Genomic DNA, 20456 nt, shown 5'->3' with positions numbered 1-20456 from the left:
CAGAGCTGTTTCCTGACTCATACTTGAACTTAGCAAAATGACCCTCCTCCTCTCTGGACCTTTTCAGCAGTCACTTCATTCTTCCCACCGCACACTGCATATATAATAGGGAATATTACAGTCTTTTTTTTTTTTTTTTTTTTTTTTTTTTTGCCTTTTAGGGCTGCACTTGCAGCATATGAAGGTTCCCAGGCTAGGGATCCAATCAGAGCTACAGCTGCCGGCCTGCGCCACAGCCACAGCAAGGCAGGATCTGAGCCACGTCTGCAACCTACACCACAGCTCATAGCAACGCCAGATCCTTAACCCACTGAGCGAGGCCAGGGATCAAACCCGCATCCTCATGGATACTAGTCAGGTTCAGGAACTACAGTCCCTTTCTATTCTTTGGTAACTCTAAGAGCAGGAAGGAAGAGAGGTTCTGTTCCCCTCTTTTTTTTCAGCCACACTCACAGCATGCAGAAGTTCCCATGCCAGGCATGGAAACAGGGGCACAGCAGTGACAACACAGGATCCTCAACCCGCTGAACCACCAGGGAACTCCGTGTTCCCCTTAATAGACATAACCTGGACCATTTGATGCTCTTCTTCCGGCAGCTGCACCCTTCTTTTCCCCCTTCAATTCCTCTCTTCATTCTCCCAGCCTTACAGTAGTCCTGTGCCCATCCATACACACACAAACCCTAAAGTTGACCTTCATCTTCTCTAGGATCTAATCTCTTTTCTTGCTTTTCCTGGCCAAACCCAGGAGCTGGGCTCTGCATCCCCAATCTGCTCCCACCCCTCCCCCGTCTTCCACAGCAGCCCCTCCCCACTCTTCTCTCGGCCCAGTCAGTTTATTTCCTGCCAAACCGCTGCCACCTGACCCAGCATAACCCAGCAGGGGGTGGGCTGAGAGAAGGAATTGGGAGGGACCAGTGTGGGGGCCACCAAACCACAACCCCAGATTTTGGAAGAACTTGCTGCCCCCCTCTCACCTGGCAGTCTGGCTGGTGGAGGGTCAGGAAGGGGAGGAGACCCAGGGGAAGTGACCACGAGACAGACTTTTTTTTTTCAGTCTGAGAACAGAATGGGAGGGAAGAAGCCAACTCTGAGTATCCCTTCATCCCTTTTCCAAGAATCAGACTTTCCATCCCACGTTGCACCTGGGGCAAAGAACACTGACTACGTGAGACAGAGCACCTCAAATCTAGACAACAGGGTTTAACACATGACAGAATATTTTAGATTGTACATCTTCAAGAAAATCCAGGCCTCTCAATCTCTCCACCTTAAAAAAGAGAGTGGACTAAGGAGTCCCTAGGTAGAGAAAAAAGATTAGAGCTGTGTCAGAAAGAAACAGACTTAAGAAAAAAGAAGAGTGTCAATTCCCATTTTTATAGAAGATTGTTCTTCAAACTGTGGGAATGCTGTTTTTCAAACTGGGTCTTGACCCATTCGTGGATGTATTGTAACTAATGTTTTTGTGGATTATAGAATAGAAGTATAGTATGGGTAAATATTACTTCAGGTATGTACACATAGGATGTAAAATGTATTTCTTATTATGGATCATAATCAAAGTTTGAAAGCAGCTAACTTATGGGGCCATTTGTAATCAAAAAAGAAGGAAAAAGATTCCTTCCCCCATGCCCCTTTAGAAAGAAAAAACAATAACACCCAACAACGTCCTGCCTCCTGCTTTATTTTCCATAGAGCTGGCTTCCATCCACACCTCTTCTGGTCTCATCCCATGCTGATTCCAAGGTTCAGGTTCTCAGGTCTGGGGTCCATAACATCAGGTGAAGCCCCACCCATACCTCCCCTAGTGACCAACCCACCACCCATCACCCACAACCACCTGATGGAGCCTCTGGCAACCAGGGATGTGCTAGTCCCCTGAAAGAAGAAATTCAAGGATGAAATGCACACACTTCCATACATACCCTCAGTCTCCTCCCACCCATGCCAAGATGCTAAAGATGATCCTCATCTATCTGGACTGGAGAGCGTGGCCACCTGCTCTGGGGCAGGGAGAAGAATGGAGGATGACTGCCTTTTGAATGAGTGGTGAAGGAGAGCTTCTGGAATTCGTAGAGTCTCACACTAGGAAACATCTGTGCACCACCATCCCACCATCACTCAACCTTCTCTCTACCCCAGACCTTAGGAGAGCTACCTCAACTCCTCCTTTCAGTCTCCGGCCCATAAGTCAGACCCTCTTCTACCTGCTCACTCATTCCTGACTCTATCCAGGGATTCCCCCCATATCATATCTTCTCAACTGACCTCATCCCAAATGCTTTATGCTCCCTCGTGTCAGCTACCACATGGGGCAAAAGGAGACTCCAATTTCCATCCCTTAAACCTCCTTTCTCCCAAAGTCCTTCCCTCATCGCCCTCAACCCACAACTCACAACAGAGAGATCCCATGTTCTTCAGGCCCCAGGCTGCCTCACTCCTCCTGTATGCTGAGGATTCTCAGTAGGATATTGTACACATCCTGTTCCATGTAGCCCTGTGGGTGGCAGGGAAGAGGAAAAAAAGGAGAAGAAGAACAGAAAAGAAGAGAATCAGAAGAGGGAGAGTTTCTGTGATATAATAGAATGCTACTTATTATATGTCCTCACTTATAATACTTAACTCCTCAATGGCTGTTTCCTAATCTTTACAGGGAAGATAATGACATCTGTTTTTCAGGATTGCTATGAGGGTTACAACTGTGACTATGGAACAAAGAACCTGGTACACAATACGTGTTCCAGTTTTGCAGTTATTGTTATTTCCTTGGTGAGGGATAAGCTGGCTCAGGAGGACACTGAGAAAGGGCACAGGGGAAGGAAAAAGTCTTACAGTAGATCAGGGAATTGAAAATGTGGGGCAAACCCCTTTCCCCCTCAAACTTATGCACAATCCCTTGACCTGCCTGATGAGGTCCAGAAACCTGGTACTGGAACATCCAAAGTCCAGCTTTCTCAGGGATGACAAGTATGTGCAGGTAAGAGAAGGAACCCCAGGTGCCATGCCCCCTGCCCAGCTCTCTGCTTCCACCTCCCCCCAGGCTCACCTGAGCAGCACTCAGCAGATGGTTCCTATAGGTGGCGATGATCTCTTCATGGTTCTTCTGGGAATCCTGGGAGTGAGCATCAATGGGAGCTCATGCGCTCACCTCCCATACTCACTCTGATCCCCAGGCATGAGGACCACGACGTGAAGTGGTCAGCTGGGCCAGATAGGCTCCCTTGGCCCGTCACTCTGGCTCAACCTAGACCACTGCCTGGCCGGTCCTCTGGAATCCCCAGAATGTCTCCCACGTATACATCACCTCCATCGCGCACCTTCTTCCCCAGCAATGTCCATCTCCCCGAGGGCCAAAACGTACCTGCAGCTGTAGGGCAAGGCGAGCATTTTTTCCCCGAACTGCTAGAACATCCTCTGAAAGTTGCTCCAGTTTCTTCAACAATTCCTTGATCTGAGGCCAGAAGGAAAGAGAGGGAACCAATGAGGCCCCAGTCGTTTCTCATCCCAACACTCCCCAGAGTCAAGGTCAGTGTCCTTTTATCGGGTGTTAATAATAACCACCAGACACTTTTACACACATCGCCTCACTTAATACTCAAAACAACTCTTTTTTTTTTTTTTTTTTTTTTTTGTCTTTTTGCCATTTCTTGGGCCGCTCCCGCGGCATATGGAGGTTCCCAGGCTAGGGGGTCTAATCAGAGCTGTAGCTGCCAGCCTATGCCAGAGCCACAGCAACGCGGGATCCAAGCCGCGTCTGCAACCTACACCACAGCTCACAGCAACGCCGGATCGTTAACCCACTGAGCAAAGGCAGGGATCGAACCCGCAACCTCATGGTTCCTAGTCGGATTCGTTAACCACTGCGCCACGACAGGAACTCCTCAAAACAACTCTTCTTCTGTTCTGAGAAGAACAATACTTCTCTGAGGGAAGTATTATTATTATTCACATTTTGTAGATAAGGAGACTGAGTTAAATAATTTGTCAAAATCATACAGCTGTTAAGTGATGAAATCATGATTTAAACCAAGATCTCTTTGAATTCATGGTCAATGCTCTTAACTCTATACTGGATCCTGACCGACTTCAGCCTACTGACCACTAAGGGAAATGGAGGTGAGTTTTGTGGTTTGTAAAGCTGAGACATAAATGTGTTAATGCTAATCAGCAGTTATAGGAATGATGGTAACAGAAATAATGAAAATAGCTAACATTTCTTGAGTACTAGCCATTTGCCAAAAATTTTTTTTTTTTTTTTTTTGTCTTTTTGTCTTTTTGTTGTTGTTGTTGCTATTTCTTGGGCCGCTCCCGCGGCATATGGAGGTTCCCAGGCTAGGGGTCGAATTGGAGCTGTAGCCACCGGCCTACGCCAGAGCCACAGCAACACGGGATCCGAGCCGCGTCTGCAACCTACACCACAGCTCACGGCAACACCGGATCGTTAACCCACTGAGCAAGGGCAGGGACCGAACCCGCAACCTCATGATTCCTAGTCGGATTCGTTAACCACTGCGCCACGATGGGAACTCCCAAAAATTTTAAATATATCTCATTTAATGTAATCCTCAAAACAACCCTGTCATTATTGACATTTTATAGATGAGAAAACTGAAGCTTAGAGGCATAGAAAATTTACCCAAGACCAATCAGTAAGGTTTTTTTTCCGCCCTGTTTTTTAAATTTATTTATTTATCTTTTCTAGGGCCGCACCCTCGGCATGTGGAGGTTCCCAGGCTAGGGGTCGAATTGGAGCTGTAGCCGCCGGCCTACGCCAGAGACACAGCAATGCCAGATCTGAGCCACATCTGCGACCTATACCACAGCTCATGGCAACACTGGATCCTTAACCCACTGAGCGAGGCCAGGGATCGAACCCGCAACCTCATGGTTCCTAGTTGGATTCGTTAACCACTGAGCCACGACGGGAACTCCAATCAGTAAGTTTTGAGACTTAAATTCAAATGTAGACAAGCTCAGTTCAGAGCCCACTACACTATTTCCTTTTCTTTCTTTTTTTTGGCTATGCCCACCCACGCTACAGCAGTGACCCAGCCATAGCAGTGACAACGCTAGACCCTTAACCTGCTGCACCACAAGAGAACTCCCCACTACACTATCTTCTTTTGCCCATTTGTCTACTTTTATCTTCTCCTTCAACACCAACACAAAATTCCTTTCTTTAATTAGCCCCACCCCACACTGATTCCTATTCTGTATAACATTCCTTCCATTTTTATGTACTTTATATTCTGTAAAATATATACTCCCTGTAGTTTTAATCCTTCTAAATTTGATAATGTGGGAGTTCCCGTCGTGGCTCAGTGGTTAATGAATCACTGGACAGGTGGTTCGAGAATTACTAAATTCGTTTGTAAATTGATCGTTTAGAATTCACAAAACATGTCTCTTAGAAACACACTTACACTCACTTTTGGAGCAATCATTAAGAAGCTCAGGGATCTAACAGGATGGTTTTTGGACTTTTTCCCCCCTTTTTTTCTTCTCTGCCTTAGCACCTTCTTTGCCAATGGAAATCTTTTGCAAAACTTAACACTACTTGAAGTGGGAGGCGAGGGGGGCTTAAAGCCTAGTCTACTTTATTTAACCCACCAGCACCCAGGACTCCAGTTAACTCCTCAGAACCCTAGGAAAACCACAGACTCACGTCTTCTCAGGCTAATACACTATTTAAGTCAAAATGCTGATGAGCATAGTACTCCATAGTGGAGGCCATGACCCCACTGCTTCTGAACCCTAAGCCCCAAATTTTAACGCCTAAGCTCCCTTCTCTCTTCTATTTATAACTCAGCTCACCTCCAACCTCAACCCCAAACCCCCTCAGACCCAGAATGTATTGCAGTCCTTGCAAATGATTGCTGTTCGGTTTGGGGAATTAATCTGACCAACCAAAGATAGACTCAGGTTAGCAAACCCTAAACACACGGAAACCTCCCTGACGCTCCCTTGGCTGCTGCCTCGCCGGCTCACCTTGGCCTCCTTGTCCCGGCAAGCCCCGATTAGATGCTCCACCTTCTCTTTCAGCAGCTCCGCGGTTTTCTCAAACTGCTCGGAACGCCCGCGCATCTCGCTGGCTTGGCGTTCCTGCTCCGCGACGCGTGCGGCCAGGTCCCCACTCCTGCGGCGCTCCTCCGCCACTGCCTCCCGCAGCCGACTCATTTCCCGGCACGCCGTGTTATACTTTTCCAGCAGAGCCTTTAGCTCCTGGCCCCAGGCCTGGGCCTGGGCCACAAGCGAGCCCCGAGTTTTCTCATGCTGCCTTAGACTGGCCGCCTCCCGGGCTCTCAGCTCAGCCACCTCCTCTGTGGCTTGGTAGAGCAGTTGCTTCAGCTTCCCGATCTCCTGGCTTTTCCCGCTCATCGTGGCCTGAACAGCCCGAAGCTCTTCCTCCAGCTTCCCCAGATCCTCCTCCAGAGCAGCCACTTGGGGGGATGCAGAGGCCTCGGAGGAGGTACCTGGTTCCCCGCGTGGGGCAAGGGAGCCCCGCAGCTGCTGATTTTCCTCTTCTAGCCGAGCCATCACCTGCTGGGCCTCGAGGTGCTTGTCCACCAGGGTGCGGATGCAGGCCTGCAGCTCCTCCAGGGGTTCGGCCGATGTGCTCTGAGCGCTCCCCTTGCCCACCAGGTCTGCTGGCAGACAGTCCCACAGCCCCTGGAGGCCACTACTTTGCGAAGCCAGGCGCTTACGCAGCTTCTCAGTGGCCTCCTTCTCTATGGCCAGTTCATCTGTCAGCAGCCCCACGCTCCTCTGCAACTGCTGTAGCTGGACCTGCGCCTCTGGCTTGGGCACAAACTCTCGCTGAAGCCGCTGGCTCAGGGACTGCAGCTCCCCCTGCAACCGCTGCCGCTCCCGCCCCAGCTCCCCCAGCTCCTCCAGCAAATTACTGTTGCTCAGTCTCAGTGCTGACACCTCCTTCTCCAGCTGACCCTTTGCCAGGCCTCCTCCTAGCATCTGCTCCCCTCCAGGAGCCCCTAGAGGCTTTCCCCAGGTCCCAGGAGACCTGTCCTCCCTTCCTTCATTCCCTTTGATGACAGTCCCTGGGCCTGCCTTTGAGGTTCCCTCTCTGGGCTTCTGGGCAGGGGCCTCAGGTTTCATCTGTAATCCTGCTTTTGCCTGATCCAGCCTCACCAGCACCCGCTCCAACCTGGCCTCCATCTTCTCCCAAGCAGCTGCTGCAGCCTCAGCCCGGGGGGTCCCCAGAGCTCCCTCCAGGACAGGTCTTGATAGAGCCCCCCGGGCTGCATCCTTTTCTCGCCACACCGCAGCCAGCTCCTCCCTCAGCTGTAGCAGGAGCTGGTTCATGGCTGCTGTGCCTGCTGGTTCAGCCCCTGGGGCCTGGCGTCTCTCCTCCTGGCCAGCACACAGCTGGCGGGTATGATCAGGGCCAAGGTCCTGCCCACCACTGGTGGCCAGTTGCTGTCCTTTGGCTTCCCCAGTGGCATCAGACTTTGGGCTCTGGGGTGTCCCCTGTTCTTCTGGTTGGGACCTTCCATGGGCTGCATATGGGATCTCCCCTGGGGCTGAATCCTTAGCCTTCTTGGAAGCTAATACTGGGTTTGCTGCTGCTGTGGCTGCTGCCTGCTGCTGCTTCCTTAGCTCTTGAATGCCCTTAGCCAGCAGGTCCAGGGGACAACCCTGCTCCATGCCATCTCCTCCAGCCCGGAGACTAGAGCTCTGGCCTCCTGGAGCCCCAGGCTCTTGGGATAGGAGGAGCCCCAGCTCTTGCACCTGCTCTTGAATCTGGTTCTCCAGGCCCAGGTAAGCTGCAGCTTGAGCCTTAGACTCTTCTGTTTTCCGCATCAGCTCCTGCTCCAACTGAGAAACTTTCCTCTGCTCCTCTTCATACTTCCACTTCCACTCCTCTGGACATGGGTCTTCATCCTCCTCTTCCTCCTGCTCCTCCTCAGGCTCTGCTCTCCATGGTGGAGAGCCTACCTGAGGCTCAGATGGAGAGGCCTGTGTAGAAAAATGGACAGTGAAGTAAACCCAGGCACTAACCCAGGAGGGCCTTCCTTCTCCTACACTGTCTCGATGCCCCAGGGATCACTTCCTGGGAGATTCCCAGTGGGAAAGCCTGGGGTAGCTCGGAAGCAAAAGGAAGAAGCACTTCGGGTCTTACCTGGGATGCAAGATCTGAGTGTTGAACTAGTCCCTGACCTATATAAAAAGACATGAGGAAAATGAGAGAGGAGACAGGACCATATGCTTCTAGCCCACACTCTGTCTTCAGACTTTTTCTGGAGGACTGGCCCCTCCATGTTAATCCCTTACCACACATATCTTTCTGGTGCCAGAAGAGACCCTTATTCACTGGGGCCCTAACTATTCAGCAACCTTGGTTCCCTGCCTCAGAGATATGCCAGCTCATTCATTTTTCCCACTCATTTATCGGACATTGTGCCATACACTGTTATAGGCACCAGGACCTCAATGGCGGGCAAAATAAAGATGGCCTGTTCTCTGAGGGGATTCCAGTCTAGCAGGGGAGAGAGAGATTTGACCATCAAACCACACAAGTAGATATACAGTTACAACTACTACAATTACAATTACAACCCTAGCCAGGGTTGCCTCCTGTGAAAGATGAGGCTGCATTAAAGAAGTTTGTGACCATGCTTTTGGGAGCCGAAGTCATCTCATAGCAGCAGCAATAACTAAGTAAACTGTCAACCAAAGGGACAGTTATTTGTCACATGGATTATTTCCATGGAAACAAATGAGATTCCAAGAAGCTTCCTGGATTCTGAGGCTATTGAGGAGCATCCTAAAGTTTCAAAGGAATATTGGCTTTACCTCCCCGCCCCTGGCGGTTCAGGGCCTGCCGCAGCAACCTCCACAGCGTCTTGTCTTGTGTGCGTAGAGCATAATGCAAAGCGTCATGCCCCGTGCTGTCCACTGCCCCTGCGTCTGCTCCATGGCTCAGGAGCAGTTCAGCCACCTCGGCGCTGCCTTTTTCACAGGCCAGGATCAAAGCTGATCTGCAGGTGGGGACAAATCTGAGCGTAGGCTTTTCTCATGGAATCCAAGAGTCCTGGCTTCAGCAAATCCACTCAGAGGGTCACCTCTCATTCGATGTGGTCAGGAGAACCACAGACCAATACCAGCCCATGATAAAGCATTGCATCAAACCAGGACCTTTCAAAATGTCATTCTTGGAGCTGTAGCATCAGAAAGCAGGGGGCCAGTTAGAAAGGCTCCATTTTCATCTGCTTTACATATTGAGGTTCTACATAAATTCTGGGGTTTTTTAAATTATTATTATTATTAGCTTTTTAGGGCTGCACCTGTGGCATATGGAAGTTTCCAGGCTAGGGATTGAATCAGAGCTACAGCTGCTGGCCTATGCCACAGCCACAGGAACACGGGATCTGAACAGCATCTGTGACCTACACCGCAGCTTACCACGACCAGATCCTTTAAGCCCACTGAGCAAGGCCAGGGGTTGAACCTGCATTCTCATGGCTACTTGTTGGTTTTATAACCCACTGAGCCACAACAGGAAATCCTCTACATAAATTCTTTATTGGAAAAAAAGGATTCCATTGATTAGAAGATAGTTTGAAAACCAATAGATTAAACTAGTAGATCCAGAGATATTGATTCAAATTCTAGAGTTGTCTCTGCTTAGGAAAATGGTGGTAGCAGCAACAGAATAGGAAAGTATAAGGAAAATTTTCTCAATTCCCAAAGAGGAAAGCAGCGGAGCAGCAGGCAGAGCTCTTCTGAACCGCCGTTGGGAAGGAGGGAGGTTCCCAAGAAAACAGAGACCAACCTGCCTTCTTCCACAGTAGAAACACACACACACACACACACACACACACACACACACACACACACACACACATTTTGCCCAGTGGCTCCTTTCTAGATTGTTGAGGGTCTGGATTTGAGGCAGGAAGACCAAAAAGGCTCACTTGTCATTCTTGTCGGTGATATTAACCCGGGCGCCTCTCTGCAGTAGCTGTGAGCAGATAGCTGCATGACCACCCAGTGATGCAATCATCAGGGGTGTGCGTCCACCCTGCACAAATTATGAGAAGGGGGTTCATGAGGAGCTGGGGGAACCAGGGGTTTGACACAGTCCTACCAGTTCTTCTTTCCCCACATCTCTCCAAAAAAAACCCAGAGCCTGGGGCTAAATACTCCTTCTCAGAGGACTGGAAGCTCTCTAGAAGCTAAGGCTTATTAGCCTCTCTGTGTGGAAGAAGAGGAGAAGAGAAGATGGGGTAGGGGGCGGGAAGAAGAAAGAGGAGGTGGTGCTACACAAGTCCCAGTCATGGAGCTTGGCTAATTACGTTCAGAGAAAGTATCAGCCTCCTCATGTAGGGCCCCACCCAGCTACCCAACTGACACTCACATTATCCAGGACATCCAGGAAGGCTTCATGGTCACATAGGAGGAGTACACTTGAGGCACAGCCAGAGGAGGCTGCGGAGGGTTGAGGGATGATTGGGTAAAGGGGAAGCAGGAAGGACACCTAGTCAGATCATGATGCAGCTTCTCTCTCCCCGCATCTCAGCAGTCAGCCCTGGGCTGTCCTTCCTACCAAATGTCGTCCTCCTCACCTCCTCCCCACCCCTTGGTCCCTGCACGCCTGTTTCCCACCAGTCCCCTGGAACACACCTGCCCAGTGCAACGGACTACGATTTTCCACATCTACAGCATCTTCATTGGCACCATGCTGCAAAGAGCCACAAAGGGAAGCAGCATGGAGTGTGGTGTTAACACCCTCATCCCATACTCCCTGTCGGGTCACCAACTTTCACAGTGCTATGGAGAGGGGCAGGAGGACCATGGCTTTGGCCAACTACTAGGCAAGTCTAGTCTATTCCTTGCAGATGATGGGCAGCTTTGAATTTCAGCCTGGTTCATAAACCTAGGGCCTACGAAAAATCAGGTTATAGGTAAATAAACATGTTAGGGGAAAATGACACCTAAGCCCACATCTGGTACTTTAGGATCATAACTGGGAAACTTGGAAAGGGCCAGGAAGAAAAAAAGCAAAATAGCCATTTGCACTGTTGAACTATGCCTTTTGAACTTTAGGAGGCTTATTTCTGAACTGCCCACATGTCATTTTACCTGTATAGTTCTCTTTTTACTCCTAGACTACGAACGCCTCAAAAACAGACAGTAGGCTATCAGTTTAATTTGAACACCTCTGCCATCCTTCCACCCGACCATCATCACAGCAGTTAGTCTCTGCAGTGGCTCTGCCGATGACAGAGCTCAGTATCTGCATGGTGACATAGTCAGTGCCTGGCAACTCTGGGATGTTTTGATGTGCCTTCAAGGGCAGCCCTAAGCAGGTTGCCTGCACATAGTAGGTGTCAAATAAACATTTGTGAATTAATGAGCAAGTGGTCAGCAGCTCTCTTACTGGGGTGAGAGGGGTGCACTTGACCGCATATTGCTGGTGAGAATAGGACAAAGTAAGGAGTCTCTGGTCCACTTCTCCCTTTCACAGTAGTATCATCAAGGGGTTGCTCTTACCTGCAGCAGGACCTTGACACATTGTGGCTGGCAGGAAATGGTGGCCAGGTGTAGGGCGGTGCTTCCTGAAAAGAGAAAGAAGGGGAGAGGGAGGATGGGTGGCCCCTTGCATGCTGATGACTCACAGGGAGGGAAGGCAAGAGACGCACAGATAATCAGAGGGAGATTAGAGAGAGAAGCTCTCAGTCACATGGGGCCAGAAATTCCTGTTCCCCAAGTGCCTGGTACCTTCGGTGGAGGTGGGCGAGAAGGTGAGGTAGGCCCAGTTTGCAGGGAGGAGAACCCCTGGAAGGATGCTGGCTGGAACTTATGAGGAAAGAAGCAGGGGGCTACAGGTGGAACCTCCAGCAGCCACTCCCCCCTCACCCCCACCAGCACTGGCTCCCCACTGCTGCTGTAAAGGAAAAAGCAAGCGGCGAGACCCAGTGCTTCATCTAACTCACCGTCCTCATTCTTGCTGTTGATGTCAGCCCCATTGGCAAGCAGTATGGTCAGACATTCTGTCAGACCTTTAGAGGCTGCCAGATGAAACCTGCAAGAATCAAGGCCAAGAGGCAGAGGGATGAAGGAACAGGGTGGGGGGGGATGAAGAATGGGAGAATCTCAGCAAGCACTGCCTGCTCTGCTCCCTCACTCCCAACACCAATCCCTAAAGCAGAGAGGGAAGCTCCCCTGGCCTGACTTTCTGAGGAAGAGAAGCCTATATGGCCTGCTGTCATAACATGAGAGGAAGCTGGAAGCAAAGATGGAAATAAGAACTACAGGTCTCAAACAATCTCAGAGTATGACAAGGGTGTCCAGGGAACACATAATTAATGTCTTCCTGTGACTCTGAGCATAGAACCCTTCACAGACTGGAAGGGTCCCAGAAAGTCTCAGCCAGGGCCGAGCAGAGGGCTGGACAGAGACAAAGGATAACATCCCTCTTGTACCTAATCACCGTTTCCAGCCACATGGCTCCACCGTACTCCCTCATTTCCCAAGCATACACACCCTCTTACTTGGGCAGCAAAGAAATATTCTATTTAGGGTATCAGTTTTCTGTTTGTCTCATGGGCTTTATGTTCTTTTTTGATCAGTTTCATTGATGTAGGTTGTGAAACGTATGGAGCCCAAGGACAGTATCTTCCCCCATTTTGTGCAGCGCTTGATATGTTTGCTAATTAAGACAAAAAGGGCTCTGAAGTCATAGTCACTTCCTGGTCTTAACATCATGTTAGGGTTTAGAATTTTCAAAGAGAACCACATGCCAAGGGTGGAAGAAGACTTACTTACGGGGACTGGCCGTTTGAGTCTAGCTTGGTGGGTCGGGCAGATTTCCTGGAGGCTAAGGCAGCCACGCGTCCCACGTCCCCCCGCTGCACTGCCTCCAGCAGCTTCTGATCACGTCGATTCCATCTCTCCACCTGGTCCAGAGTCACAAATTGCGTGAATATAAGAGGTGAGGGTAGAGTGGAGGAAGAAAATAAAATGGTTAGGATGCTAAGCAAGGGAAAAGGGATATCCCTGAGATCTTTTCCATGTTCCAGGAGTCACTCAGACTAGATCATTTAATCCTTCATAGGTGGGCCAGTTAAATAGTTTCCAACTCAGAGTTCCCTGGTGGCTCAGCAGGTAAGGATCTGGCATCATCATTGCTGTGGCTCAGGTCACTGCTGTGGTGCAGGTTTGACCCCTGGCCCGGGAACTTTTGTGTGCTATGGGCACGGCCAAAAAAAAAAAAAGTTACCAACTCAAATGCCACTGTGAACTACTACTGGTTATTATTGGCAGTCCTGCACCAAAAGGTGCTTGGACTACTGAATTAAAACTCACTTTTTCATCTTGAATACATAGTATTTCAAATGCCTCTTTTATCATCATTATGATTATTGTTGTTAGGTGCATAACCGCCAAGCAATCCTAGCCATGACTTCTTTCCCTTTGGCTCTCCATGTCTTGTTGGAGCAAAATGAAGCAAACTGACCACTCCAGACTGAGCTCACCTTGCCTCTCAACTCCCCATGCTGCTCTGGGTTTTGTTCTCAGATATTTGTGAAATCAAGGCACCTAGCTTCAGTCACAACTAGGAGTCCAAATACCTAGCCATACCATCTCTACCCATTGGCTTTGAGCCCTCAAACTGGGAGGAGAAGCGTAGAGTTTCTGTTTTCCCTTCTCATACCTATGCCCTTTGGCTAGTCACTCTTCCATGGCAACAATGGCCAACAGGGCAAAGAGAGGTTTCTAGCTAGGCTCGAGGAGGCCGCAGGAGGCAGCTCCCCTCCTCCGCCCTTCCCTCCCTCCTCATTTTCCTGGCAGGAAGCAGCTGTCCCAGACAACAGCCACACCTGGGCATTCATTGTTCTGCCATTCCAGCTTGACTTTTGCTGCTGGTGGGGTAATTACAATAATTGAAGTATCGCAGGGCATGAAAGAGCTGCGTAAAAATACCCAGAGCTGAAAGCCCAGAAAAATTTGGCTTGATCCAGAGAAGGCAAAGGAAAGGAAGGAGGAGGCAAAAATCTGTAGAATGGCAAAAAGGTCCTAGATGAATATTTGTCAGCAGGCCTCAGTTCACGGCCTGGTTCACCTACTTCCTCAGCTATGTGACCTAGAGTGAGCCACGAACACCTTTAACCTGTTTCCTCATCTATAAAATGTGGGGAATAATAACTACCTCATCATGTTGTGAGTATTAAATGAGCTAATGTATATAAAATCTCTTTGTAGACTGTAAAGAGCTATACAAGTATGTGGCAGTTATTTAAAAAAACAGGCAGTAGTGGGGGATTGGTGGTGGCACATTGCATTTTATGAGGTGTAATCTCAACAAGGAAGAGGCTCTAGGAGAAGATGGGACAAAGTAAGGTCTATGGAAGTCGATTCGTTTCCAAATACAGTTTACATAGCCAGGCCAGGTTATTAATTAACAACAGGAAAGATTTTTAAATGCCCAAACCGTAAAATTATCTAGGGTAGATGGTTTCTGAGGTAATACTCCTGAGGCAATTTTTCATAGTCCTTTCAAGTGCTATTTCAATTAGCCTCTCAACATTCCTGGAAAGTAGTTAGGGCTGACATTATTTTATCTACTTGACAGAAAAGAAACTGAAACACACTGAGGTTAGATAACTGTCCAGGGTTACACTGCAAAATAGTGGTAAAATTGAGATTAGAACCCAGGCCACCTCATGTTCAGAGCTAGGTCTCACTTTCCATACTCCAGAGCTATGGAAGGTTTACTTATTTTCAAATAAGCAGTCTAAGACCACCTCCAGGATAAAACCACCTGCCTTCTGACACTATTCCCTGCAAGGCGAAGAATCTCCAAACAGGTTAATTCTCAAAGGACAAATTAAGCGAAATGACTACTCCACATACCAATAGACTGAGATGTAATAACACATTATTTAGTGTTCCTTGGGGACCATGTCACCCTCAGGAAAAGATAAAGGGCTGGAACTAGCCTCCACCATAGGATACTGCCGTCAGCTGATCTCAATCTGAAGTTCTCTGTTTAAAATTCTGATTCTTGGAGTTCCCACTGTGACACAGCAGAAACAAATCTGACTAGTATCCATGAGGATGCAGGTTCGATCCCTGGCCCTTCTCAGTGGGTTAAGGATTTGGTATTGCCATGAGTTGTTGTGTAGGTTACAGATGCCACTCAGATCCTGCGTTGCCGTGGCTGTGGCATAGGGCGGCATCTGTAGCTCTGATTTGAACCCTAGCCTAGGAATTTTCATATGCTGCAGGTGTGGCCATAAAAAGCAAAAAAAAAAAAAAAAATTAATAAAATAAAGTTCTGATTTAACACTTTCTATCCTTGTGACTTGAGGTATGTAACAACTTCTCTAAACCTTGGTTTCCTAATAAAATGACACTGTATAAAACACCTAGCTCTGTCTGTCACATAGTAGGCACACAATAAATGTTAGTTCTAATTCCCATCTTTCCTAGCCTTCCGGGGCACGTTTTGGATATTCCTGGGCTCAGAATTCTCCATCCAGGGGTGTGGGAGGAAGGGATCTTGCTCATATGGGCCAATACACTCCATTCGAGCTATATAGAAGGGAAAGATGCCTGTTAGCAATGCAGATATTTCTCTTTACAGCTAGATAGCTCTAAATCCACTCAATTTACTTCCTAGAATCTTGTTATACCTAGAAGAATTCAGACTAGGTAGAAATTCTTCACTATCAAACCTCTGCAGAGCAAGGGTAAAGACAACTGAGAGATGCCTCCAAATTCCAAGATCCAATCTATTGCTCACCCAGCATCTTGGGGAGAAGCACTGGATTAACACTGCAGCCTCAAGAGAGCAATCACCAAGTTAATCAGCAGACTCATAAACAAGGATAAGCTTTATATTTCTATAGCTCAAACTGGGGGCCTTTGTAGAAGTAGTTGCAGCCTCTCCTTATCTCCGGCCATGTGCCAATAGGCATCCTATCAAGATGGAACACACCAACGGTAGAGAGAGAAAAGAGTGACTACCACTGTAGGACAGATGAATGGAAATGGAAAGGCTGCCTGGAGGAACCGGGAGCTGACCATCAATTTTTTTTTCCCTATCTTTTTGAATTTTCTAGGGCCGCACCCTGGCGTATGGAGGTTCCCAGGCTAGGGGTCGAATTGGAGCTGTAGCCGCCGGCCTATGCCAGAGACACAGCAATGCCAGATCCGAGCCACATCTGCGACCTACACCACAACTCATGCCAACACTGGATCTTTAACCCACTGAGCAAGGCCAGGAATCAAACCCTCAACCTCATGGTTCCTAGTCGTATTCGTTAACCACTGAGCCATGACAGGAACTTCCTGACTATCAATTTTTTAAATACAATTGACATTCTTCTAAGTTGATCCAGTGCCTATGGTTTAAAGCTATTTTCTAGTTTACTACTTACACTGGCAGAGTAAGCTAATATGAAAGACACCCTCAAAGGCATCCTCTACTTGACTAAATAAAATGAAATTGTGGGAGTTGGCTTTTGTTTGTTTCTTGAACTTCCTACATTCTGGATGACTTCGATTAATTTTTAAATGATCATTGATCTTTCAGTCCTTCTCTTAATCTGAGGGTGCGATCTGGACACAGGGGTGAGAGAGGGAATGGAAAGGGGCAATCTCTTGTCATGACTGGGAATCCAGGCTTTGGGAGTGGTCAGGAAGGCTGTCACACTATTGCTCTGACAAACTGGTCTAGAGTGGTTAGCCACCCAGGGAGTGGAAGAATTTATCATGACAAGTATGGGTAAGTTTCATGAGGAAACAATTCATAGCTGAAGCTGGTCTGTTTTCAAGCTTATTGGATTCCCACCCTGACTAAGAAAACAGTTTTCTTTCCAGTCATGTAGTTCTAAATCCACCTAATTTACTACCTATAATCTTGTTATACTAAGAAGAGTTTCGAATGAGTAGAAATTCTCCATGGCCATGGGAGTTCCCATCATGGCTCAGTGGAAATGAATCCAACTGGCATCCATGAGGATATGGGTTCAATCCCTGGCCTCGTTCAGTGGGTCAGGGATCTGGCATTACTATGAGCTGTGGTGTAGGTTGCAGGTGCAGCTCAGATCCCGCGTTGCTGTGGCTGTGGTATAGGCCGGCAGCTGAAGCTCCGATTTGACCCCTAGCCTGGGAACTTCCCTACATCGAGGGTTTGGCCCAAAAAGAAAAAAAAAGAAAAAGAAAGAAAAAAAAGAAGAAAGAAAGAAATTCTTCATGGCCAAACATCTGTGGAGCTGGAGTGAAGGACAGAGGGATGTTTTCAAATTCCAACATTCTGCTCATTGTTCACCCCAGCATCTTGGAAAGGAAGCACCAACCAATGACTGGAGAACCAGAAAGAATGAAATAGTTTCCTCGTTCCTAAGGAGCAGGCAGACTACACAGACCTGAAAGGAAAGGGCACTGTGGAGGACTTTAAGGAACTAAGGAAGAGTCCACATAAATAAGAAAATCATTATGAGTTAAAACACCCTGAGTAGCCTCAGTTTCTGGTACCTATAGTAGTCATTCAGTAAATGCCTTTTGATTGGTTGATTAATCTGTGGAAACTAAGTGGGGAAGCAAACATAAGAGACACAAGAACAGGCCTCAACAGAGTTCCTGCTCTTGCCTCATAGCTCATTTCCAGGCTTCTGTGGCCTGCACATGCAGAGTGAGCTGCTCATTTCTCCTGTTCGCTTAATGAATGACACCACTAAGTCAAGTTAGGCTAAACAATATTACTATAGGCAGTTGGCTACTTCACTTCTAAATGAGCCATCGTCCCAGTCTCAACTCATCGGAGGTCCAGTCATGACTCAACAGTAATGAAACTGACTAATACCCATGAGGATGCAGGTTCAATCCCTGCCCTCACTCATTGGGTTAAGGATATGGCATTGCCGCAAGCTGTGGTATAGGTCACAGCTTCGGTTCAGATGTCAAGTTGTGGTTGTGGTGTAGGCCAGTAGCTCTAGCTCCGCTTCAACCCCTAGCCTGGGAACTTCCATATGCTGCGGGTATGGCCCTAAAAAGGAAAAAAAAAAAAAATTCATGCCCAGAGAGAGGGTCTCTCTATAAGAGATCTTCAGAAGAAGAAGCTACTTAGCCACTCCCTTCTGTAGTCTTCTTCCCTGTGTTTTATTCTGGGAGACCATGGGGAGGAGAGTGACTTCTACTGACTTTATCCTCTTCCCCTCTCACCGTCACCACTCCCCAGTTCAGTCAAAGAAAGCAGGGAGTACAAGCCCTAAACAACTGGGGGAGAATTCAGAATGAAGGAAGATTCTGGGGAGAAGCAGGCAGAAGGCTTGAATGGCCCAAGAACCAGTCTGATGACCAGGCACTGCAGTGAACTGGCCAGAGTGGATTCTGCAGACAATTTACCCATTCCTTGGGGAGCAGCCAGGCCACTGTGCCTCCTCTGGCAGTGCTTGTCAGGCTGGCTAGGCCAGACTGCAGGATTAACCCACAGAGAGCAAGCAGAAGGAAGTCAGGGCAAAAGGGGGAAAAGTGGAATTGAACAACCACTGGACAGAGAAGGGCAGGGGTTGAAGAGGGGGAACAGGAGAAGACTGCTGCTTGGAAAGAGGTTTGGCGTGATATCTGAGAGTCAGTGGTGGTAATGAAAGGAATGGGAGTGGAAGTGGCATGGGGTGAGATGGGGCAAGGACAGAGAAGACTCTATGAAGAAAGACTAGGGGAAGGCACGGGGCTGGAAGTACTTGCTGGATGGAGAGGAAACAGCAGAGAGGGCCAGATGGGAGAGCAGGGTTGTAAAGACAGTCCAGGGCTGGAAAATGGGGTGATGGGGCAGTACTTGGGAGACAGAAAGGCTGTTGGGGCTGAGCAGGGGCTGGTGCTAGGACAGATGACTGAGGGTAGTTCAGCACTGGGAAACAGCAGTAGAGAACAGAGCCTTCAGGAAGGGGTAGGGGCTGCTGGAAACATATCAGAAGTTGGGGGTGTAGATGCTAGGAGGACAAGAAAGAACCAAGGCAAAGGACCTTGGGGAAGGCAGAGGTTAGGAAGGCAAGTCAGAGGCTGGGGGACAGTCTTGAGGAAGGCAGGGCTGGAGGGCTGCATTGCGGGAGTGGAAGAGCTGGAAAAACCAATAAACAGAAAGGGCGATGGTGCCTGGAGATCTCGGGACTCAGGACTTTTGTCACCACAGGTGATGGACCCCAGCCCCATGCCCACCCTCCCAAACATTTTTGCACATACCGCCACCTGTGAGCTGGAGCAGGAGAAGATGCGCTTCATGGCCGAGGCCTCGGCCACGGGGGGACGGGGACGCGCGGAGAGCCGGGCCACAGGTTTCCGGAACCCACCGGACTTGGCTGCGGCTGTGTAAGAGAGCTGTCAAAAGCAGACCTGGACCCGCCCCAGGACCCGCCCCAGGATCCACCCCATTCAATCAGAGACAAGAACTCAAGGGCTGGGTTTAAAACTCCGCCCCAGCCCCAGCCCCACTCCACTGCTACGGAGGCAAAAAGCCCGCAGTCTGAGGCTGCATCGTGGGCTAGGTCTCAAACCTCCCCATCCTAAACCGAACCCGCCCCCAGCTCCCACCAGCTCAACAGGCGAACAGACCCAACGGCCTCAACGGCCTCCTACTAAAATCCTCCCCCTCGCGCCCCGCCCCTGCCCGCCGTTCCAGCCTGTGGCTCCGCCCCAAGCACCGCCCCTGAGCACCGCTCCAGCCCCGCCCCTTCGGCGCCGCTCAGGAGGCAGGCAGGTCTCCCCGTACGGTGGGATCTTACCAACTGCCGCTTTTAACCACTGGTGACGATGTTTTTATTATATCCAGAGACCTTTGCCAATTTAGTTACCTCTGTTTCCTCCCCCTGTTTCATGACCAAAAACCTAGGCACAAAAAAGGATTTGGAGAGAGCAGTTTGGAAACGGGAGATGGTAGTGAGGAGCAAAGATTGAGCGCGGATGATGCATAACCCACAGCAACGTGGAGAAAGGGGACCAGGCTTAATAGCCTAACACACCTCTTAAGTTAGAAAAGGGCAGAGAGGGAGGAGAGACTTCTTGTTTTAAGCATCCCCTTACACACAAACTCACAAAACTGTCCTATTTCCATTACTCTTTAAATTCAGATTCTCAGAAATTCTTGCTTGAAGAGTCACTGCAGGCTAGTGGTCTCCTCGCCTTTCTTTTCCTCCCTTCAGCCGGAGAGCACACTGAAATGCATATGAAAGCCTACTGGATAAAGTTCAAAGTTCTTAATGTGGTTTACGAGGATCATCAGGAGCTGCACCCTGCTTTCTCAAGTCTCATCTTTCACAAATAGCCTAATGCTCAGGCTGTTCTACTATGCTTCCCTTCCTGAGGTGATAATCCTCCCTGGCATGCCTTCTCTCACACTTGGTGGCCCCTCAAGCCAAATGTTTTTGTTTTTGTTTTTTCCTGTAAAGTTTTCTCTTAAAATTCTGCAACCCCCACCAAAAAAAGAGGTGTGC

The 20456-nt window shown here is 48.9% G+C and overlaps 1 protein-coding gene across 5 annotated transcripts; it reads right to left on the bottom strand.

The window, feature by feature from the left end:
* Window positions 1-1668: 1668 nt before the first annotated feature.
* On the bottom strand, window positions 1669-19612 carry ANKRD35 (ankyrin repeat domain 35). Of its 5 annotated transcripts, none has more exons than XM_085022993.1 (15): window positions 19558-19612; window positions 19210-19331; window positions 12783-12917; window positions 11955-12043; window positions 11512-11576; window positions 10642-10699; window positions 10376-10446; window positions 9933-10039; window positions 8812-8996; window positions 8138-8175; window positions 5989-7974; window positions 3362-3451; window positions 3047-3112; window positions 2397-2497; window positions 1669-1878 (listed from the first exon to the last, which is right to left on the bottom strand). In XM_085022993.1, exons 8-14 carry the CDS (start codon window positions 10019-10021, stop codon window positions 2435-2437), a joined length of 2517 nt encoding a protein of 838 aa, XP_084879119.1. In that variant the 5' UTR covers window positions 10022-10039; window positions 10376-10446; window positions 10642-10699; window positions 11512-11576; window positions 11955-12043; window positions 12783-12917; window positions 19210-19331; window positions 19558-19612; the 3' UTR covers window positions 1669-1878; window positions 2397-2434. The 5 variants fall into 5 exon arrangements, with proteins under 5 accessions (XP_084879119.1, XP_084879117.1, XP_084879118.1 ...); XM_085022991.1 differs by having other exon boundaries at window positions 12787-12917; XM_085022992.1 differs by having other exon boundaries at window positions 19579-19612.
* Window positions 19613-20456: the final 844 nt, after the last annotated feature.

Source organism: Sus scrofa, chromosome 4 (assembly GCF_054392235.1).
Source record: "Sus scrofa isolate SSC_HxYL_T2T_F1_AM1 chromosome 4, Sscrofa_HxYL_maternal_Yorkshire_Landrace_v2.0, whole genome shotgun sequence".
NCBI classification, from domain to species: Eukaryota; Metazoa; Chordata; class Mammalia; order Artiodactyla; family Suidae; genus Sus; species Sus scrofa.
Note: the sequence above shows the minus strand (reverse complement) of the source record. Positions and strands in the feature narration are given on the sequence as shown.